Genomic DNA, 16,155 nt, shown 5'->3' with positions numbered 1-16,155 from the left:
GATGGTTTCAGGGCTGCATGTTTGATTCTGGCTACTGTTTAGGTAGAATTTTGCATTGAGGAATCAATTATATGGAGATGTGGTAGGATGCACACAAAATAGATTTGTTAAGAAGGCTTTTGAGAATTTTAAGCAAAACTTGAAACCCTTATAGTAAACCTAACCATGCCATAGGGAAGTATATAACGTGTCTGACAGAATGCTTCTTACGAAAGTGATCTCATGGACTGTTACAGATGTGATGTGGCTGTAAGAACGCCTCTGATAATCATAAATTATGATATCTGGAAGAACTCCTTGATATATCAAATCCATACCTCCAAAATTCTCTAACTCGACTGCACTATTTCCTGGTTAAGATGATGGATTCTGTGTTAAATTCCAAATGGAAATGACAGCAAGAAGCAGACACCTTCATCTCCCACACACCTTTTCAAAGAAGTCGTTCACACATCTTTAAAGGATTTGGAAAGGGCGTTGATGATCCCTGATTCATCACGCATAATTAATCCACTTCCACTTTTCTTTTATTTGGTTGACTCTTCGAATACCCTCTCTATTCTGCTTCCAATTCGTGCGTCTGTAACTCCCACAGTTTGCAAAGCACAAAATAATCCTTCTCCAATGGTTCAAACCTTGTCGCCTCCATCTTTGCAAGAATTGATTCATGGATCAAGCGTGTTTTGCAGAAAACCTGAACCATTGCCCTCTTATCTCAATAAAATCCGACAGCAGGCAAATGTAGCTGGTGTTTCCCATTGCAGAGTAGTCTTGTCACCAAAGTCTACGCCTGAAACACAGAAAAGTCATCGAAATCCGGCATCAGAAAAAATTTGCGTCATCCGACATGAGACGAAACCGATGGAAGTTCCCACATTTTAAAGCCTATCGGCTAATAATATGGAATCATACACATAGAAATAAATAAGAGAGAGCCAAAGGAATCCTGTATGAACACTCCAAAAATGAGAAAAATGCTTACAATCCCAACTCAGAGCAGTGCTCTCTCCTCAAATCCAAAAGTTACCAGAAAAAAATAATCATAAAAAATCTACCTTTACTCCCACAAAAGGGAAAGAAAAACCTAGAATTGGAATTTGCCCAAAATAAACAATTACAGGCCAAAAATATGCAAAATCAATAAGGAAATAAAAAATAAGAAGACTGGAAGTGGATCCAATAATTAATCTGCAGTTACATTATCTTCTCTTTCATTTTGAAAAGTCTGAATCTCCTGGTTCAAAAGTGCATGACAACATTGCCACCAATATGAGGGAATAGACCTATCACCAATGTAGTATCTTGGGATTCCTTGACACAAATTTGAACCATTACCAAAATTTCCAACCTCGATCTTCTTGTGTAGAGGAGTCTAGTATTGATTCCACCACTCAGTTGGACCAATAAAGCTATACAAATTCTCTAAAGTAGAATGCTCAGACAAATCACTAATAGATCTGAAATATTTTCCTTCATTCAAATCACACTTCATCATTGTTGTCATACTAAGTTAAATAGTCGCTCTTCACTAAATTTTTTATCACATCTAAGGTAGATTTTTCATGATAATGCTCATATCCCCACAATTCTCTATTCTCTTAAATTTTAATATGGTTTTCCTCCCTTCATGTTGAACCTCATAAGTATTCTCCCTACCTCAATGGTTTACATTTCAATCATATTGTAGTGGCCTACCCAATAACAAATGACATGCATCCACATATGGACCAATGTTGAAAGCAACAAGACAAGACTTATCAACAAGCACACTATGACTCTTCTTTAACCAAGAAATCTTGTAGGGGTTATTGATTGGAATGCAAGAAAGTTGTAATTTATCAACCATTTATATACTTAACTAGATTGTCACTAGATCCACCATCTATGAACACCTTGCACACTTCGTTTTTACATTTGCAATTTGATTGAAAACACTCTTCCTCTTCCAATCAACTTCGGGGTTTCTTTATTTCCAAATATTAAGGTTCTCAACTTCGATCTCCCCTGACTCAACTTCAACTTCATCTAACCAAGGTTTTTTCTTCTTCTTGACCTATCATCACTCTTTTAGGGTTTAGGAAATATATAGCCTTGTGGGCTTCATCACAAATAAAACACTTCAGAGGCCTTCACTCTTCCAACGACAGTTATCCACATCCTCTACCTCTAAAGCTTCCCCTTCCTCGAGTCAACCTTCACATTTGTACCTTCTTCTAGCTCTTCACTCATGGTAAGTTCCAAGGAAGTCTCTTTCCTTTTGCTTTGATAGCTTCGACCTCTTTTACTCATTATTTTGTTTTTTGATTTAGTTTCTCCTTAGCCTTCAAACCATATTCATGTCTTATCTACAATAGGAACTTTTACCAATACAAGTTCATCTTGAAGTTGAAATTTGAGTCTATTCACATACCAGGTGTTAATTTAAACCCTAGGTATGATAACTAGATTTATCTTATTTAATTATGCCCTGGTTTGTATTAGATTTGCAGTAGTTTAGTGAACCAACATGCATTAAATTGTGCCCTAGATTGTAATCAGATTTGCAGAACTTAGTAAGACAACATAAATCAGAAATATGATAGAAGACAAACAAGCATACCCTGGGAAAACCTCCAAGGAGGAAAAACCCAGCATGAAAGACCCACAGGTCAGATTATATATTCTCCTCTAAATAACAGTACAATACTTAGCTCGAACCTGATCTTCACATATCAGATCTGTCCTTGCATGCTTCAATGACTTGCCTCAAGATATGCTATGTCCCCTTGGACAATATTACACCAAACTGAATAATTCGCCCTCTTCCTTAGGTTCGCACAGTAGAGCTAATTTGCATTCTGATTTTTAATTGAACTTGATGATTTGAGTTGCAAAATGATCTTTACTTATATGCCTCTTTACTTTATTAAAGTCGGCCTCCTTGATATTTGAGGCGCTAATGTTATTTTGGCGCTAATATTTAATTGGTGTGTTTTAGCGTGGTATTTAGGATAGGGTCACATTAGGGTAAGACCCGGTCCTAAAGGGGTTCGGATGTTGCCTTAAGGCAATCTAAACCCCTATACCCTAGTTACAATCAACACTCCCTCTTAACTAGGGAGGAGGAGAATACATGATCTGAACCTTTTATGTTCCATCTAGCACACAAGCATAGAATGGATCTAGCACACAAGCATAGAATTACATCTTCCACCTAGCACACAAGCATAGGATGGTTCTAGCACACAAGCATAGAAAGTGTAATACACCAGTGGGTCTTTACATTATTACAACTATCCATCTAGCACACAAGCATAGATTGGATGAAATTCATTCTTGCACACAAGCAAAGAATGATTCAAAGTGCTACCAATAGTCACTGAGATTGAAGCTCCCTCTCAATCAGGGTTCCGTTTTCCATGACACCGAGTCTATCTCTGAAGTACTCGAACTTCACTCTGGATAAGGGTTTGGTGAGGATGTCAGCAATCTGTTCATCTGTGCTAATGTACTTTAGGTGAATGGCGCCTCTCTGCACCATATCCCGAATGTAATGATAGTGTGTTTCCACATGTTTGGACCGATCATGAAATACAAGATTTACTGACATCTTTATATAGCTTTGATTATCACAATGAATGGTGGTAGGATCATTGACTTGACCAAATAATCCAACAAGAAGCTTACGGAGCCACACTGCTTCTCTGGATGCAACAGATGCGGCAATGTACTCAGCTTCTGCAGTGCTTAATGCTACTGAAGATTGCTTCCTGCATGCCCAAGAGATTACTGCGAAGCCCAAGTTGAAGCAGATGCCTGAAGTGCTTTTCCTGTCCTTAACACTTCCTGCCCAATCTGAATCTGAGTAGCCTTTCAGGAGGATTGGGGTATTAAGTGTATACTTCAACCCATAACCAATCGTGCCACGTAGATATCTTAGAATGTGCTTGGCAGCAACCAGGTGAACATGTTTCAGTGAGCTCATGAACTGACTGAGAGCATTCACAGCATAACAGATATCTGGCCTGGTATTGACTAGGTACATCAGGGAGCCAATCAACTGTCTATACTCAGAAGGATCTGCAAAATCTGAGTTAGCTGCAGAAACACTTAACTTCTTTAAGTTAGATTCCATAGGAGTAAACATAGGTTTACAATCTATCATTCTAAATCTTTTCAAAATATCGATAGTGTATTTTCCCTGACTTAGAAAGATTTCATTAGCTCTTTGCCATACTTCTAACCCTAGGAAGTAGTGCATTAAACCTAAATCTTTCATTTCAAATTCCGAGGCTAATTACTTTTTACATCTTATGATTAATTTATTTTCACCCGTGAGAAATAAATCATCTACATACAAAACTAAAATAAGCATCTCATTATTATAAATTTTCAAGTAAATGTTAGCATCAGCATCATTCTTGGAAAACCCTAAACTTAGTAAGTACTTATCAATTCTTTCATACCAAGCGCGAGGAGCCTGTTTGAGCCCATATAAGGTTTTCTTCAACCTTTGGGTATGGGTACAATGTCCCAGAAATCATTCTTGATGATAGACCCATACTCTTCATCCATGGCTAATTTCCAAGCATGATGGGACATAGCTTCACTGATATTGTGGGGTTCAGACTCAATTATATTGCACATCACAAAAATGTAGTTGGCGTGATTTTGGACACTCTTGCTGTTTCTGAAGGTTCCTCTGGGAGCAGCAAACCCTTCAGCATCTTGAATTGTATTTCTAACCCAGAGTGGTCTCTTCTTGCAGACCACAATATCCTGAGGTATATCGATAGATTGCATGCGTTCTGATGAGTCATTCTAGTCTTCCTGATCTGGGAGATCAGTAGACTCCTCCTATAACTCAGGGTTAGCATCAACAATTGAATCTTGTTTTTCCATCATCATATCATCATTGTTGATTAATGAACCCTTAGATCTTTTGAAAGCAATATTTTCTTCAAAGGTTACATCTCTACTTACCTCAACATACCTTTGACCTGAAATGTAGATCCTGAAAGCTTTGGAAGATTCGCTGTAACCTTCTAGGATGCCTTTCTTTCCAGATGGATCCAGCTTGGTTCGTTTTTCTTTAAGCACATGAACATACATAGGGCTTCCAAATATCCTTAGGTGATTGATGTTAGGTTTGATTCCTGAAAATGCTTCTTCAGGTGTTACATTCTTTAGGACTTGATGAGGACATCTATTCTGAATATAAAAGGCGGTTTTGGATGCTTCTGCCCAAAGAAAAGGTTGCAAGTCTTGATCATGAATCATGGCTCTTGCAGCTTCAACAATGGTCCTGTTCTTTCTTTCAGCAACTCCATTTTGCTGAGGGTTGTAGGGAACACAGAACTCCCTCTTAATTCCTGCTTTAACACAAAAGTCATAGAAGCTACATGAGGTGTATTCACCTCCATTGTCAGACCTCAAACATTTAATTCGATTTCCTGTAGTATTTTCAACTAAGGCTTTGAATTCTTTAAATTTGTTTAGGACTTCTTCAAACTCTTTAGATTTAAGAAAATAGATCCATGTTTTCCTAGAGAAATCATCTATGAAGATAACATAATATACGAACCCGCTAGGAGATGCTACTGACATGGGACCACATAAATCTAAATGAATAAGCTCTAACCTTTCTTTAGCCCTACTATCGCTTTTATGAAAGGGATTCTTTACATTCTTACCCATTGCACAACCTTTACAAGCATCATCATGAGATAAACTGAGATTAGGCATACCTTTGACCATTTTACCGAGAGTGGGAAGAGCTTGAAAGTGAAGATGACCCAATCTTCTATGCCATAGCTCGCATGATTCAGGGGTCTCATGAATGAGAGCTTGAATTGGATTGGCTGCAAACTTATATAAACTATCACATCTATGTCCAATAATACGAGCAGATTTGAAGTTAGATTTCTTAGACCAAGCGAGTACTTTCCCTTCAGAAAATGCTATTTGCAAACCCTTATCTTCTAAAGCCGAAATAGAAATAAGATTTCTTTTAATACCAGGTACAAATAGAATATCACAGAGTTGTAAGGAAATACCAGAATCTAGTTTTAGAGAGGTAGTACCAGAACCTTTTACCAAGTATCGAGCATCATCACCAATTACAACATGAAGATTGGTGTCTTTTTCAATCAGATCTGAGAGATGCTCACGAAATCCTGAGATGTGTCTGGAGGCACCACTGTCAAGTATCCACGAATTGCTATCCGTAGGAACATTGCTGGAAAGAGCAGAGATAAAAAGGTAGTCTTCACTTTGTTCGGCAACCTCATTTAAATTAGCTTCTCTTTCCTTTGGGTCATTTTGACAATCTCTGGCATAGTGACCATACTTATCACATCTGAAGCAATGGATGTGAGAGGAATATCTTGACTTTTTCCTTGGATCATAGGAGGAGGATCTAAAATCTTTGCTTCTCTTTTCTTTCTTCCAATGACCACCTTTCCTAGATTTAGATAAGAGAACATGATTATCTTTGAGAGAGTTTTTGAGTTTTCCTCTTACCTCAATTTGAGATTCCTCTTCGATGCAATCAGATTGAAGACGCTCAAAGTTGGGACGATAAGCTCTTCCACCAATGCTATGAATGAATGGTTCCCATTCATCTCGTAGACCATTTAATGCAAGCATAACAAGGTCTTTATCTGAGATTTGGCAATCAAGAGTGCTTAGCTTGTCCTTTAGTTCATTGATCTTCATGAAGTAGGCTATGATTGAGTCTTCTTCTTTCATTTTTATGTGTAGAAGTTGTTGTCTTGGGGCAAGAGCCCTGCTGAGATTGTTGACTTCATAGATCCCTTCCAAGTGTTTGATCATTTCTCTGGCAGATGTAAACTTTGATATGACAGTGACAAGATGATTCTTGACGAACTCAATTATGATCCTTCTAGCCTTGAGGGAATCTTTCTTGAACAGTTTCAGCTCTTCAGCATCTTCTGGAGGAGACAACCTTTCTTCTTCTACAAATTTCAGTAGGTCATTTTCTTCAAGGATCAACAGAATACGAACTTTCCAAGCAGCAAAGTCAATGGCTCCCTCAAGCCTATCGTCAGCCTTTAAACCTGACATCTTTAATCTGAACACAAACAACAGCTATATGCAACAATTGATCTGCTAAAATCAGAAGTTAGTAACACCTAGAGTTCTGATACCATGTTAATTTAAACCCTAGGTATGATAACCAGATTTATCTTATTTAATTATGCCCTGGTTTGTATTAGATTTGCAGTAGTTTAGTGAACCAACATGCATTAAATTGTGCCCTAGATTGTAATCAGATTTGCAGAACTTAGTAAGACAACATAAATCAGAAATATGATAGAAGACAAACAAGCATACCCTAGGAAAACCTCCAAGGAGGAAAAACCCAGCATGAAAGACCCACAGGTCAGAATATATATTCTCCTCTAAATAACAATACAATACTTAGCTCGAATCTGATCTTCACATATCAGATCTGTCCTTGCATGCTTCAATGACTTGCCTCAAGATATGCTATGTCCCCTTGGACAATATTACACCAAACTGAATAATTCACCCTCTTCCTTAGGTTCGCACAGCAGAGCTAATTTGCATTCTGATTTTTAATTGAACTTGATGATTTGACTTGCAAAATGATCTTTACTTATATGCCTCTTTACTTTATTAAAGTCGGCCCTTTCTTGTAAGTCGGCCTCCTTGATATTTGAGGCGCTAATGTTATTTTGGCACTAATATTTAATTGGTGTGTTTTAGCGTGGTCTTTAGGATAGGGTCACGTTAGGGTAGGACCCGGTCCTAAAGGGGTTCGGATGTTGCCTTAAGGCAATCCGAACCCCTATACCCTAGTTACAATCAACACCAGGTTGTTGCTTGTCCTTCACTCTCTTTGTTATCTATTTGAAATTGAAGCCTCATAAACTATTCATTATAAGTTTGCATTGATTGTTTCAAATTTTGAAATTTTTTAAACAATTTTTGTTGGTAACCTAAGGGAAAAAATCAGGCTTTTAGATGTTTCACCATCTTAGGCCAATGCCAAATTTTATCTTTTTCCTGTCTTCTCCTCGAACTTTGCACATTTTCCCACCTAGGGCTGCATGCAACTTCAGCTTGAAAGCAACAATCTTTACTCTTTGGATAAGTCTTCCATCTCAAAGTACTTCTCTAATTCTTGGACCCAATCTAAAAATACATTTATGTTGAGCTCACCTTTAAAATCAAATCTATCAAACTTTATCTTAGAACTCTGTTTTGGCAATATGCCTCAATAAGCCTCTCCATAGGATCTGATATCCTAGTAGCATTTACCAAGATTCTTCGAGGCCATGCATTCCTCCTGCCTCTTCGCCCACAATTGACATGAACTCCCCTCTAAGCCATTGCAGATGTTGGTAGATATAATTTCTACCACCAAACGCAAGAAAATTGTCAAACTCTACATTTAAGACAGAAGCTTCCAGAGTTAACCAAGAGATTACTTCAGCCGCCCTTGTGATTCATGTTGGGCTTCCATTCACATGTCCTCCATAAATATTTCAACAAACTGCAATCTACAATGTGCACTCAGCTTTCTGTATAATGGCCGAGTTTGTATTTGTTATGAACTCCCAGTTGAGTCCAGCTCTGTAGAGCTGTAAGAGGCTGTCTAAAACAGCAATATGTAATGGTGTATGAGCTGAAGTTCTGTCAGAGGTTTATGAGATGTAATATGTTGTTGTAGTCAATATAAAATGATATTATGTTCTTTTTTATTTCTTCTGTCTCTAACCACCCCAACAAAGTGGTATTAGAGCCTATGGGAAATGATCCTGGAGATCCTCTTTGCAAATGAATTAGAGGGTGTACTGTTGCTTTATTTCTCATTTCTTTGTGCATTTGTCATGCTGCTTATATTGTGTTCTGTGAGATCTGGGAAGAGTTGTTTTGCAGAAAGTGCATGGAAGGAGATTTCAAAGCTGAGAGAAAGTCACTGCAAGGAGGAAGTCATTGCAAAGTCAAGAACACATGCCAAGACAAGGAGATCGAGTGCTAAAGAAGTGCACCGTGCTGGAGGTTTTCCTCTCCATCCTTGGCATTTGCGAGTAGGTCTGATTTGCATTCTTGTGCCACATGACCAAATTTGTACCAGAGGGCATCTCGCGTGGAGAATTACTTTGGCTGTGTTCATTTGACTGACCGAGTTGTTTAATATAAGGTGTTCAAAGTTGTCTTGTCTTCACCAGAGTTGCCGGAAACTCCTTTGTCCCTCCTTGGGAACGCGTTTCCCTGTATCCGTTCTCGTTTCTGAAACGGATACATATCCAATACAGCCCAGATACACGTCGAATAGTGTACCCACACATGCCCAAAAATACTTGATTTCCAACCATGCTAAATACTAATGTGATTTGATTTTTAAACAAAACTGGTGTAAATCTTTCTAAATTTAATTTTAAAAAACTTCATTAACGCATTTTTTAAAAAAATGGTATTAACAAAATCTACACCAAATGAGAAAGACAAATGAAATGTTTTTCTATTTCAGTGATCCATTTTTGGGGTTATCTTCCAATGCAACTGTTCTATTTTTGCATATTGTAAAATGTTAAATCTACTTATCATTATTTATGTAGCAATTATGTGTCTATATTGCTTTTGAAGTAATGAAAATCTCCTCGAATAACTTAGAAAATTGTGTTGAATAAATGTGTATGAGTTTTTTATGAATGACGTGTCCAACCGTATCCATATTGGGGGTCTTTAAAAATAGCCGTATCCGTATCGGATACTGTATTCGTGTCCATGCAACTTTGGTCTTCACATATTGGCAGCTTTATCAGTTGCAAAGTCACTTTTTGGCTAGGCGTATTGCCTTACATTAATGAGTGGTCCATATTTACTTTATTGCTGGCAGTTCATTAGATGCGGTTTTAATGTCATGTTCAGCTTGTGTAATGGAGAAGAAGATGGCAGCCTGCACGGAATCATCATTGTAAAATGTGATAGGGATTCAATTTGTGGAAGAGGAGGTCTGCTTGTGTGTAGAGATGTGCAAGAAAGCGGAGGATACAACCCCACTTGAATGGCTAGGCGAGGTGTCTAATGTGGCGCCCTTGGTGGCATTCCTGGCCACCGATGAAGAACTCAGCATGGTTTAACGAATCGGCTAGTCAAAGATAGTTGGAAATGGCAGATTGTGTGGAGACAACGCAAAGGCAGAAACAAGTCAAAGAGGAAAGGAGATACTGGTGTTTTTCTATCAGAAGTACGTGGACGAGTAGGCCAAGGAGGTTATTGCAGAAGAATTCAGTGGAATCCATTGAAGTTGCTCAAGTCATCAAAGTAAGGAGAATCGTGGAAGCTGATAAAAGTCGTGAGGCATGAGATCTAAGAAGTAAGAGATGGTCTCAGCCAGGAGAAAATAGGTGAGGCAAAAATCCTCCCAAAGATGAACATTTTGAAGTACAGCCGCAGTTGTTGGAAAAAAGCATTCTGGATTTGTGTAAGCATGTTTGAGGCCAACAGAGCCTGTTAGGATCCTTGAGCACCAGCAGTGTGACTCTATGGGATGTGCAGAAGAAATACATGTGTCTTGCACCTGAACCGATGATGGACTGGTTATCAAGAAGGCCAGAGCTCGTGGTTAGAGCATCCCAACAATAGCATGGGATTTCTTAGGTTCGATCTCTAGATCTAAAAGATTTTAGATGCCGCAGCATCAATGAAAGGGACTATGAATGCAATCAGAATTCGTGGTAGAAATTAAGGGGGAGTGTTGGTAAACGCAAGAAAATTGTCAAACTCTACATTTAAGACAGAAGCTTCCAAAGCTGACCAAGAGATTACTTCAGCCGCCCTTGTGATTCATGTTGGGCTTCCTGTATATAGAAATAAATTAGAAAGAACCAAAGGAATCCTGTATCAACACTCCAAAAATCAGAAAATGCTTACAACCCCAACTCAGAGCAGTGATCTCTCCTCAAAACCAAAAACTACCACCAAAAACAATCATCAAAAAATCTGCCTCCACTCCACAAAAGGAAAAGAAAATCCCAGAATTAGAATCCCAGAATTAGAATTGGCCCAAAATGGACAGTTACAAGAAAAAAACAGGCAGAACAAGAAAACGAGAAGTGGGCCCAATAATTAATTTACAGTTACATTAAAAGGCCACAATAATGATGATTAAAGCACTAAAATAGTGTTGCTACATAAGTAATTAAATGATGCAAATCTATCTATCGTTGCTTCTGGATTTGATTGTGTTACTTTTTTTCGCATCCAGAAGCAGTAATAGATATCATTATGGATTGTGGAAATCTAATAATTTTGATGCAAATCTAATCAATGTTGTAGCTAATATCAATTTGTTGGTACAATATTCTTTTCCCACATCAACCTGAGTAAATCAAATCTGTAGTCGACCTATATACAAATTAAATGCAAAGCAATGAGAAGAATGACTTACATCTACATGAATGGGTCAGTTATAGCTGGATTTTGACAACACACCCAATGAACAATAATTCGATGAAATAATTGCAAAGTTCTAGATTAGTTAAAAGAGAATGTAAGAAGCTTTATTTTACTAAGTTTGACTAGCTTTAACTTGTATTAAACTCAGTTGTGAAAAACATATGATCATGATCTAATAAGTGATTGTATAATGTCAAAATTTATCCTCTTTCCCTATGTTTCAAAGAATAAATATATAAGCTAGATTTATTGTTTTTCTTAGTTTACAAGAAACCATAACTTCGTTGCATTTATTTAAGAAAGCAATGCATTTAGAAATAGTTACATTCGTATCATTTGCTCTGCTCCAAATGAAAACTACGTATTGAGGATCAATAAAAGGTGGAAATTAGGTACATTTAGAAGTTGAAATGGAAACTCTGGTCAACAAGACAAAACTTGTATCTCACGTAGGGACATGAAGCAAATTTCTTTGCTTTTTTCTTGTCATTTCAGCTTGAAATCCTTGCATTTTGTTCAAAGCGCGTAGATATGCATTCACACTAGAGATAACTACATCTGATCCAGTGCCTGTTCCACTGTCAAAATACTGAAGTATTAATCTCATATGAACAAAAATGCACTAGAAAGTTCTTTTTATGGTAAATGAATTCTCATAATATCACAATGTTAATGAGCACAAATCACACCTGAAGGTTCTATGACTAGTTGCCTCAGTCAATGCATGTGTTGAAGAGTGCCCTTTCTCCCCTCGAATTAGGACTTTTGTACATGCACTTGCATCAACACCTTTTCCAGTAGATCTTATTGAATACTCTAAAAGGGTCATTGGTACCTGCATGGCACATTGGCTTAATTTTTCCCCGGTCCGCAAAAATCTTACAAATATTATTTTGAGGCAAAGCAATGGAAAATCCACACATCGCCACATGATACAACCTACCAATATGTAAGGAATGTAACCATCACTTTATAGATTCCCTTCCACCTAATAAGATGAATGATACACCGAAAGGAATTTGAAAGTGAAAAGATACTTTTGAACAGTGTTCCACGGCCGTTAGGAAGGGGAACGGGGACACGGGGACAAAAGGAAAAAGTTTTGGGGACGGGTTTCAGGGATGGGGGACTTGAGCTTGGGAGTGGGAAATGTGTTTCCGTGGAACACTTCTTTTAAAGCTTTAAAAAAACATTTTAATAAAAATTAAAATTCTAAATCATCAATCTCAACTCTAAAAGTGAACATTCATCAATACGTCACAAGGCCTCTTCAAGACCTCTAATTTGGAGTTGTTGAAGGTAAATTTATGAAATTTTACTTAAACTTAATTTATTTTATATCAAATTTTATGTTTTAAATTTTAACTTGTTATTAACTTATTTTATACACCACATTAAGTTGAGACTTGATTTGGATCACATAGAATTAGTTTGAGATGGCTTATGATGGTGTGAGGGGCATCGAGCACCATAGTGTAATGTTGCTAGTAGGATAGCTCAAATGCACCAAATACTTATAATCAATTTAAATCCTAGGTCTTTCTTATCACCAAGATCTTGATGTGGGTAAGGTGAGAGCATGCAGGGACAAGAATGAGGACAATTAAGCAAAATATGAAACTTATTTGTGGCTAGCCAATCAAATTAGAAATAATATCAGACTCAAAAAATTCAATCAATGCGAATATAACAAATAATGATATGCAAATTTTGATCATGCCAAATTTGCAAATAACAAGTGGAAATGGTCAATGCCAAAATAGCTTACTATATGATTTGATGGCAAATGAGATGCAAATTAAAGGGATTTAGTGGTGAATTGTTTAAGATTTTTAACAATATAAATAATAAACATTAAGATTCTAGTTAATGATATAGAAATATCAAAACCCAAAATAAACAATCACCTTCAAAAAATAATATCACATTATTATATTTGAAATAACTAAAATGAAATGATGGAAACCTTCAAATATAATATCAAATTAAAAATCCAAAAGATTGTTGATGATGTTATTCAAACCAAAGCATTAATCATTTGGGGAATTAATTGGCAAAACAAAAGTATAAGATTTTTTCAAAAAATCGGGAAAAAATTGGGAAAAAATCGGATATACAAAAAAACATAAAGCATTGCAAAAAAAAATAAAAACTAGTTTTTTTTAATATATTAGGACATTTCCATACATACATACATACGGTATATGTATAATTCTACTTACATACTATATAAGAAATAAGTAATAAGAAATACATAAGAATTATATACTATATATACTATATACAATTCTTACTGTATAATTCTACTTACATACTATATAAGAAATAAGTAATAAGAAATACATAAGAATTATATACTGTATATACTATATACAATTCTTACTGTATAATTCTTACAGTATATATACAATTATTTAGCAGAAAGACGGCTATTTATTAGAAATTGGACGGCTATACTATTGTAAATACCTCAAAAAATGAAGTAGCCGGTAATGCCCTTTGTTGCGCAACCAAAAAACACCACCTATTTGCTTCCCTTCGACTTCAACTTCGCCTCTTAACCCTTAGCCACGAGCTGAGTAACCTTGAAAAAAGACGGCTATTTATCGAATTTTGTAGACATTTTAAAGTTTTAGCGGCATTTATTTTTCTCAGGCTTTCACGCAACACAATTAATCGCGTTTTTTTTGCGATTAAAACAAGAAAAAATCAGCAAACAATCAGTCAAAGATTTTTCCAATTTTTTGAAGGTATTAATCGCTATTATTGCTTCTTTGATTCAAACAACTGAAAATACCCAACTATATTCAATCTAAAAACCAATTCTAAACCTCTGAATGATAAATCAATGTTGAAACTTCAACATGCAACTGTGTTAAATGCTCATAGACACCAATATGACATCGATGTGATGTACACCATCCAAAACTAACAGGCAATTATTAATTCTAACATGCGAAACTAATATGAAATTGTTGTGATAGAGAACACCATCCAAAAATAATATGCAACTATTAACAACGTCATGCAACTGAATTCAACAGCTAAAATATTATCTTCAACAGCTAAAATACTTTGCCATATGTTATAAATAGCTATTGAATATTATTTCAAATCCAAACCTAGCGTATGATCAATAATAGCAATACTTGAATCTGATTTAAAATAACGAATTGCATATCCAAATTAGAGTAGCCAATGTAGAGAAAGATTCGATTGTGATTAGCAACCAATATTCACTTCAAAAACAAAAAGATTAGTAACCAATATTCACTTAAAAACAAAAATAACTTTGATATATTCTATAAGATGGTTTAGCAAGGTTGTGGAGATGTATGGTCTATTGTAAGACTTCAACAAGGGAATGAGTATATATCTCTTCAAGTTTTGTTGAGTAATGAATCTTTCAAATAAGATGATTTGATTTGTTTTTTTAATTTTATTATAAAAGTAGCAAAACAAGGGTGCTGACTTTATACAAACTTAAGTTAAATAGGCCACCGACCGCAGGTCATGAACATACCACCATCAATATAACAAAAGTCAAAACAGACCTTTAACAACACACTAATAGTACAATTAGAAAACCACTTCAAAGATAAGAAGAAAAATCACCCACAACTCGATAAAGAATTTGAAAAAAGAAAGAACTACCTATCCACCTATGACTAACAACAATCTATACAATACTATTGCTAAAAACATCAAACATTGTCTGGGTTATAATACCCTACAACATCTAGGCAAACATGTTTTAAAATGAATAAAGAAGCATGTTGAGAACAAAGATATTTGACTAAAACCACAAGAAAAGGTGTACATGAATATAAAAAAAGGTGGCATACCTTAACAATGTTATCAATTGCCCTGTACGCAGCACCTATCGGTCCAGCTCCACTACCACATGCACAGTGTTCTTTCCCATCTGGACCTATTAATTTTATAGATGCTGTGGAAAGGCCCAATGTTCCACAAGTAACCTGCTTTCCAAAACCTCCATGACCATTGCAAGATTTCGTACAAACACCAGCTACAACATCCTACTTTAACAAGAAAGAGAATTGATATATGACAAATTCCTTGAAACAAAGAGTATCTACCTGTAAATCAACAAATGACCAATTAACTCTAGGTCGGAGACCTTCATCCAATGCCAATTCCTTCTGTCGGAGACCTTCATCCAATGCCAATTCCTTCTGGTCTTTATCAAAATGCAACTACAACAAATAAAGTAATCAAAGTTGATCAGATATTGTTATTTGGTTAATTCAGTACACCTCTAGCAATTCCGTGCTTAAAAGCTAATACTGAAATTAAAATAAGACTCAAAGATGAGATGTACTAAAAACGAAATCAGAAAAGAGAAGAACAATGATATTGACAATAACATTTAGACACAAATAGTTGAAATTTAAATTCTCGCCAATCTTTCTAAAGAATTTAAAGACAAAGGTAATCTATGATAATTAAGAGAGTATCAGATTACCATTAGAATCATAATGACTAAGTTGGCAACTACTTCAAATTGGAAAATCCATTTTTTTTTACCAATGTTTTTTTTGAAATATTTAGAAAAATTGGAAAATCCATTTTTTTTATGCAGCGGGGCATGGTTAGATAGGGGGGAAAATTCCCACAATAATGGAAGGCTGCTATTGAAATTTGACGTAGACTAGTCAAATTCACCGGGATCAGCTTTTGTATAAATCATAGTAGCAAAAA

At 36.1% G+C, this 16,155-nt stretch overlaps 1 protein-coding gene across 5 annotated transcripts in view; it reads right to left on the bottom strand.

Annotated features, from left to right (window-relative positions):
• Nucleotides 1-11,576: 11,576 nt before the first annotated feature.
• LOC131061578 (2-isopropylmalate synthase B) overlaps nt 11,577-16,155 on the bottom strand; it is a 55,754-nt gene continuing 51,175 nt past the window's right edge. For 2 of the 5 annotated variants that reach the window (XM_057995338.2, XM_057995341.2), the window contains 5 exons: nt 15,608-15,650; nt 15,534-15,574; nt 15,279-15,413; nt 12,123-12,268; nt 11,583-12,011 (listed from right to left, as the gene is read on the bottom strand). In XM_057995338.2, coding sequence (XP_057851321.2) covers nt 11,879-12,011; nt 12,123-12,268; nt 15,279-15,413; nt 15,534-15,574; nt 15,608-15,650 — 498 coding nt within the window. In that variant the 3' untranslated portion in view covers nt 11,583-11,878. Of the gene's footprint in view, nt 12,012-12,122; nt 12,269-15,278; nt 15,414-15,533; nt 15,651-16,155 lie in introns of all 5 variants that reach the window. The other 3 variants (XM_057995339.2, XM_057995340.2, XM_057995337.2) reach the window with 2 other exon arrangements.

The sequence above is a fragment of the Cryptomeria japonica genome, chromosome 6, assembly GCF_030272615.1.
Source record: "Cryptomeria japonica chromosome 6, Sugi_1.0, whole genome shotgun sequence".
NCBI classification, from domain to species: Eukaryota; Viridiplantae; Streptophyta; class Pinopsida; order Cupressales; family Cupressaceae; genus Cryptomeria; species Cryptomeria japonica.
This window is presented reverse-complemented; position numbering and strand designations above follow the sequence as displayed.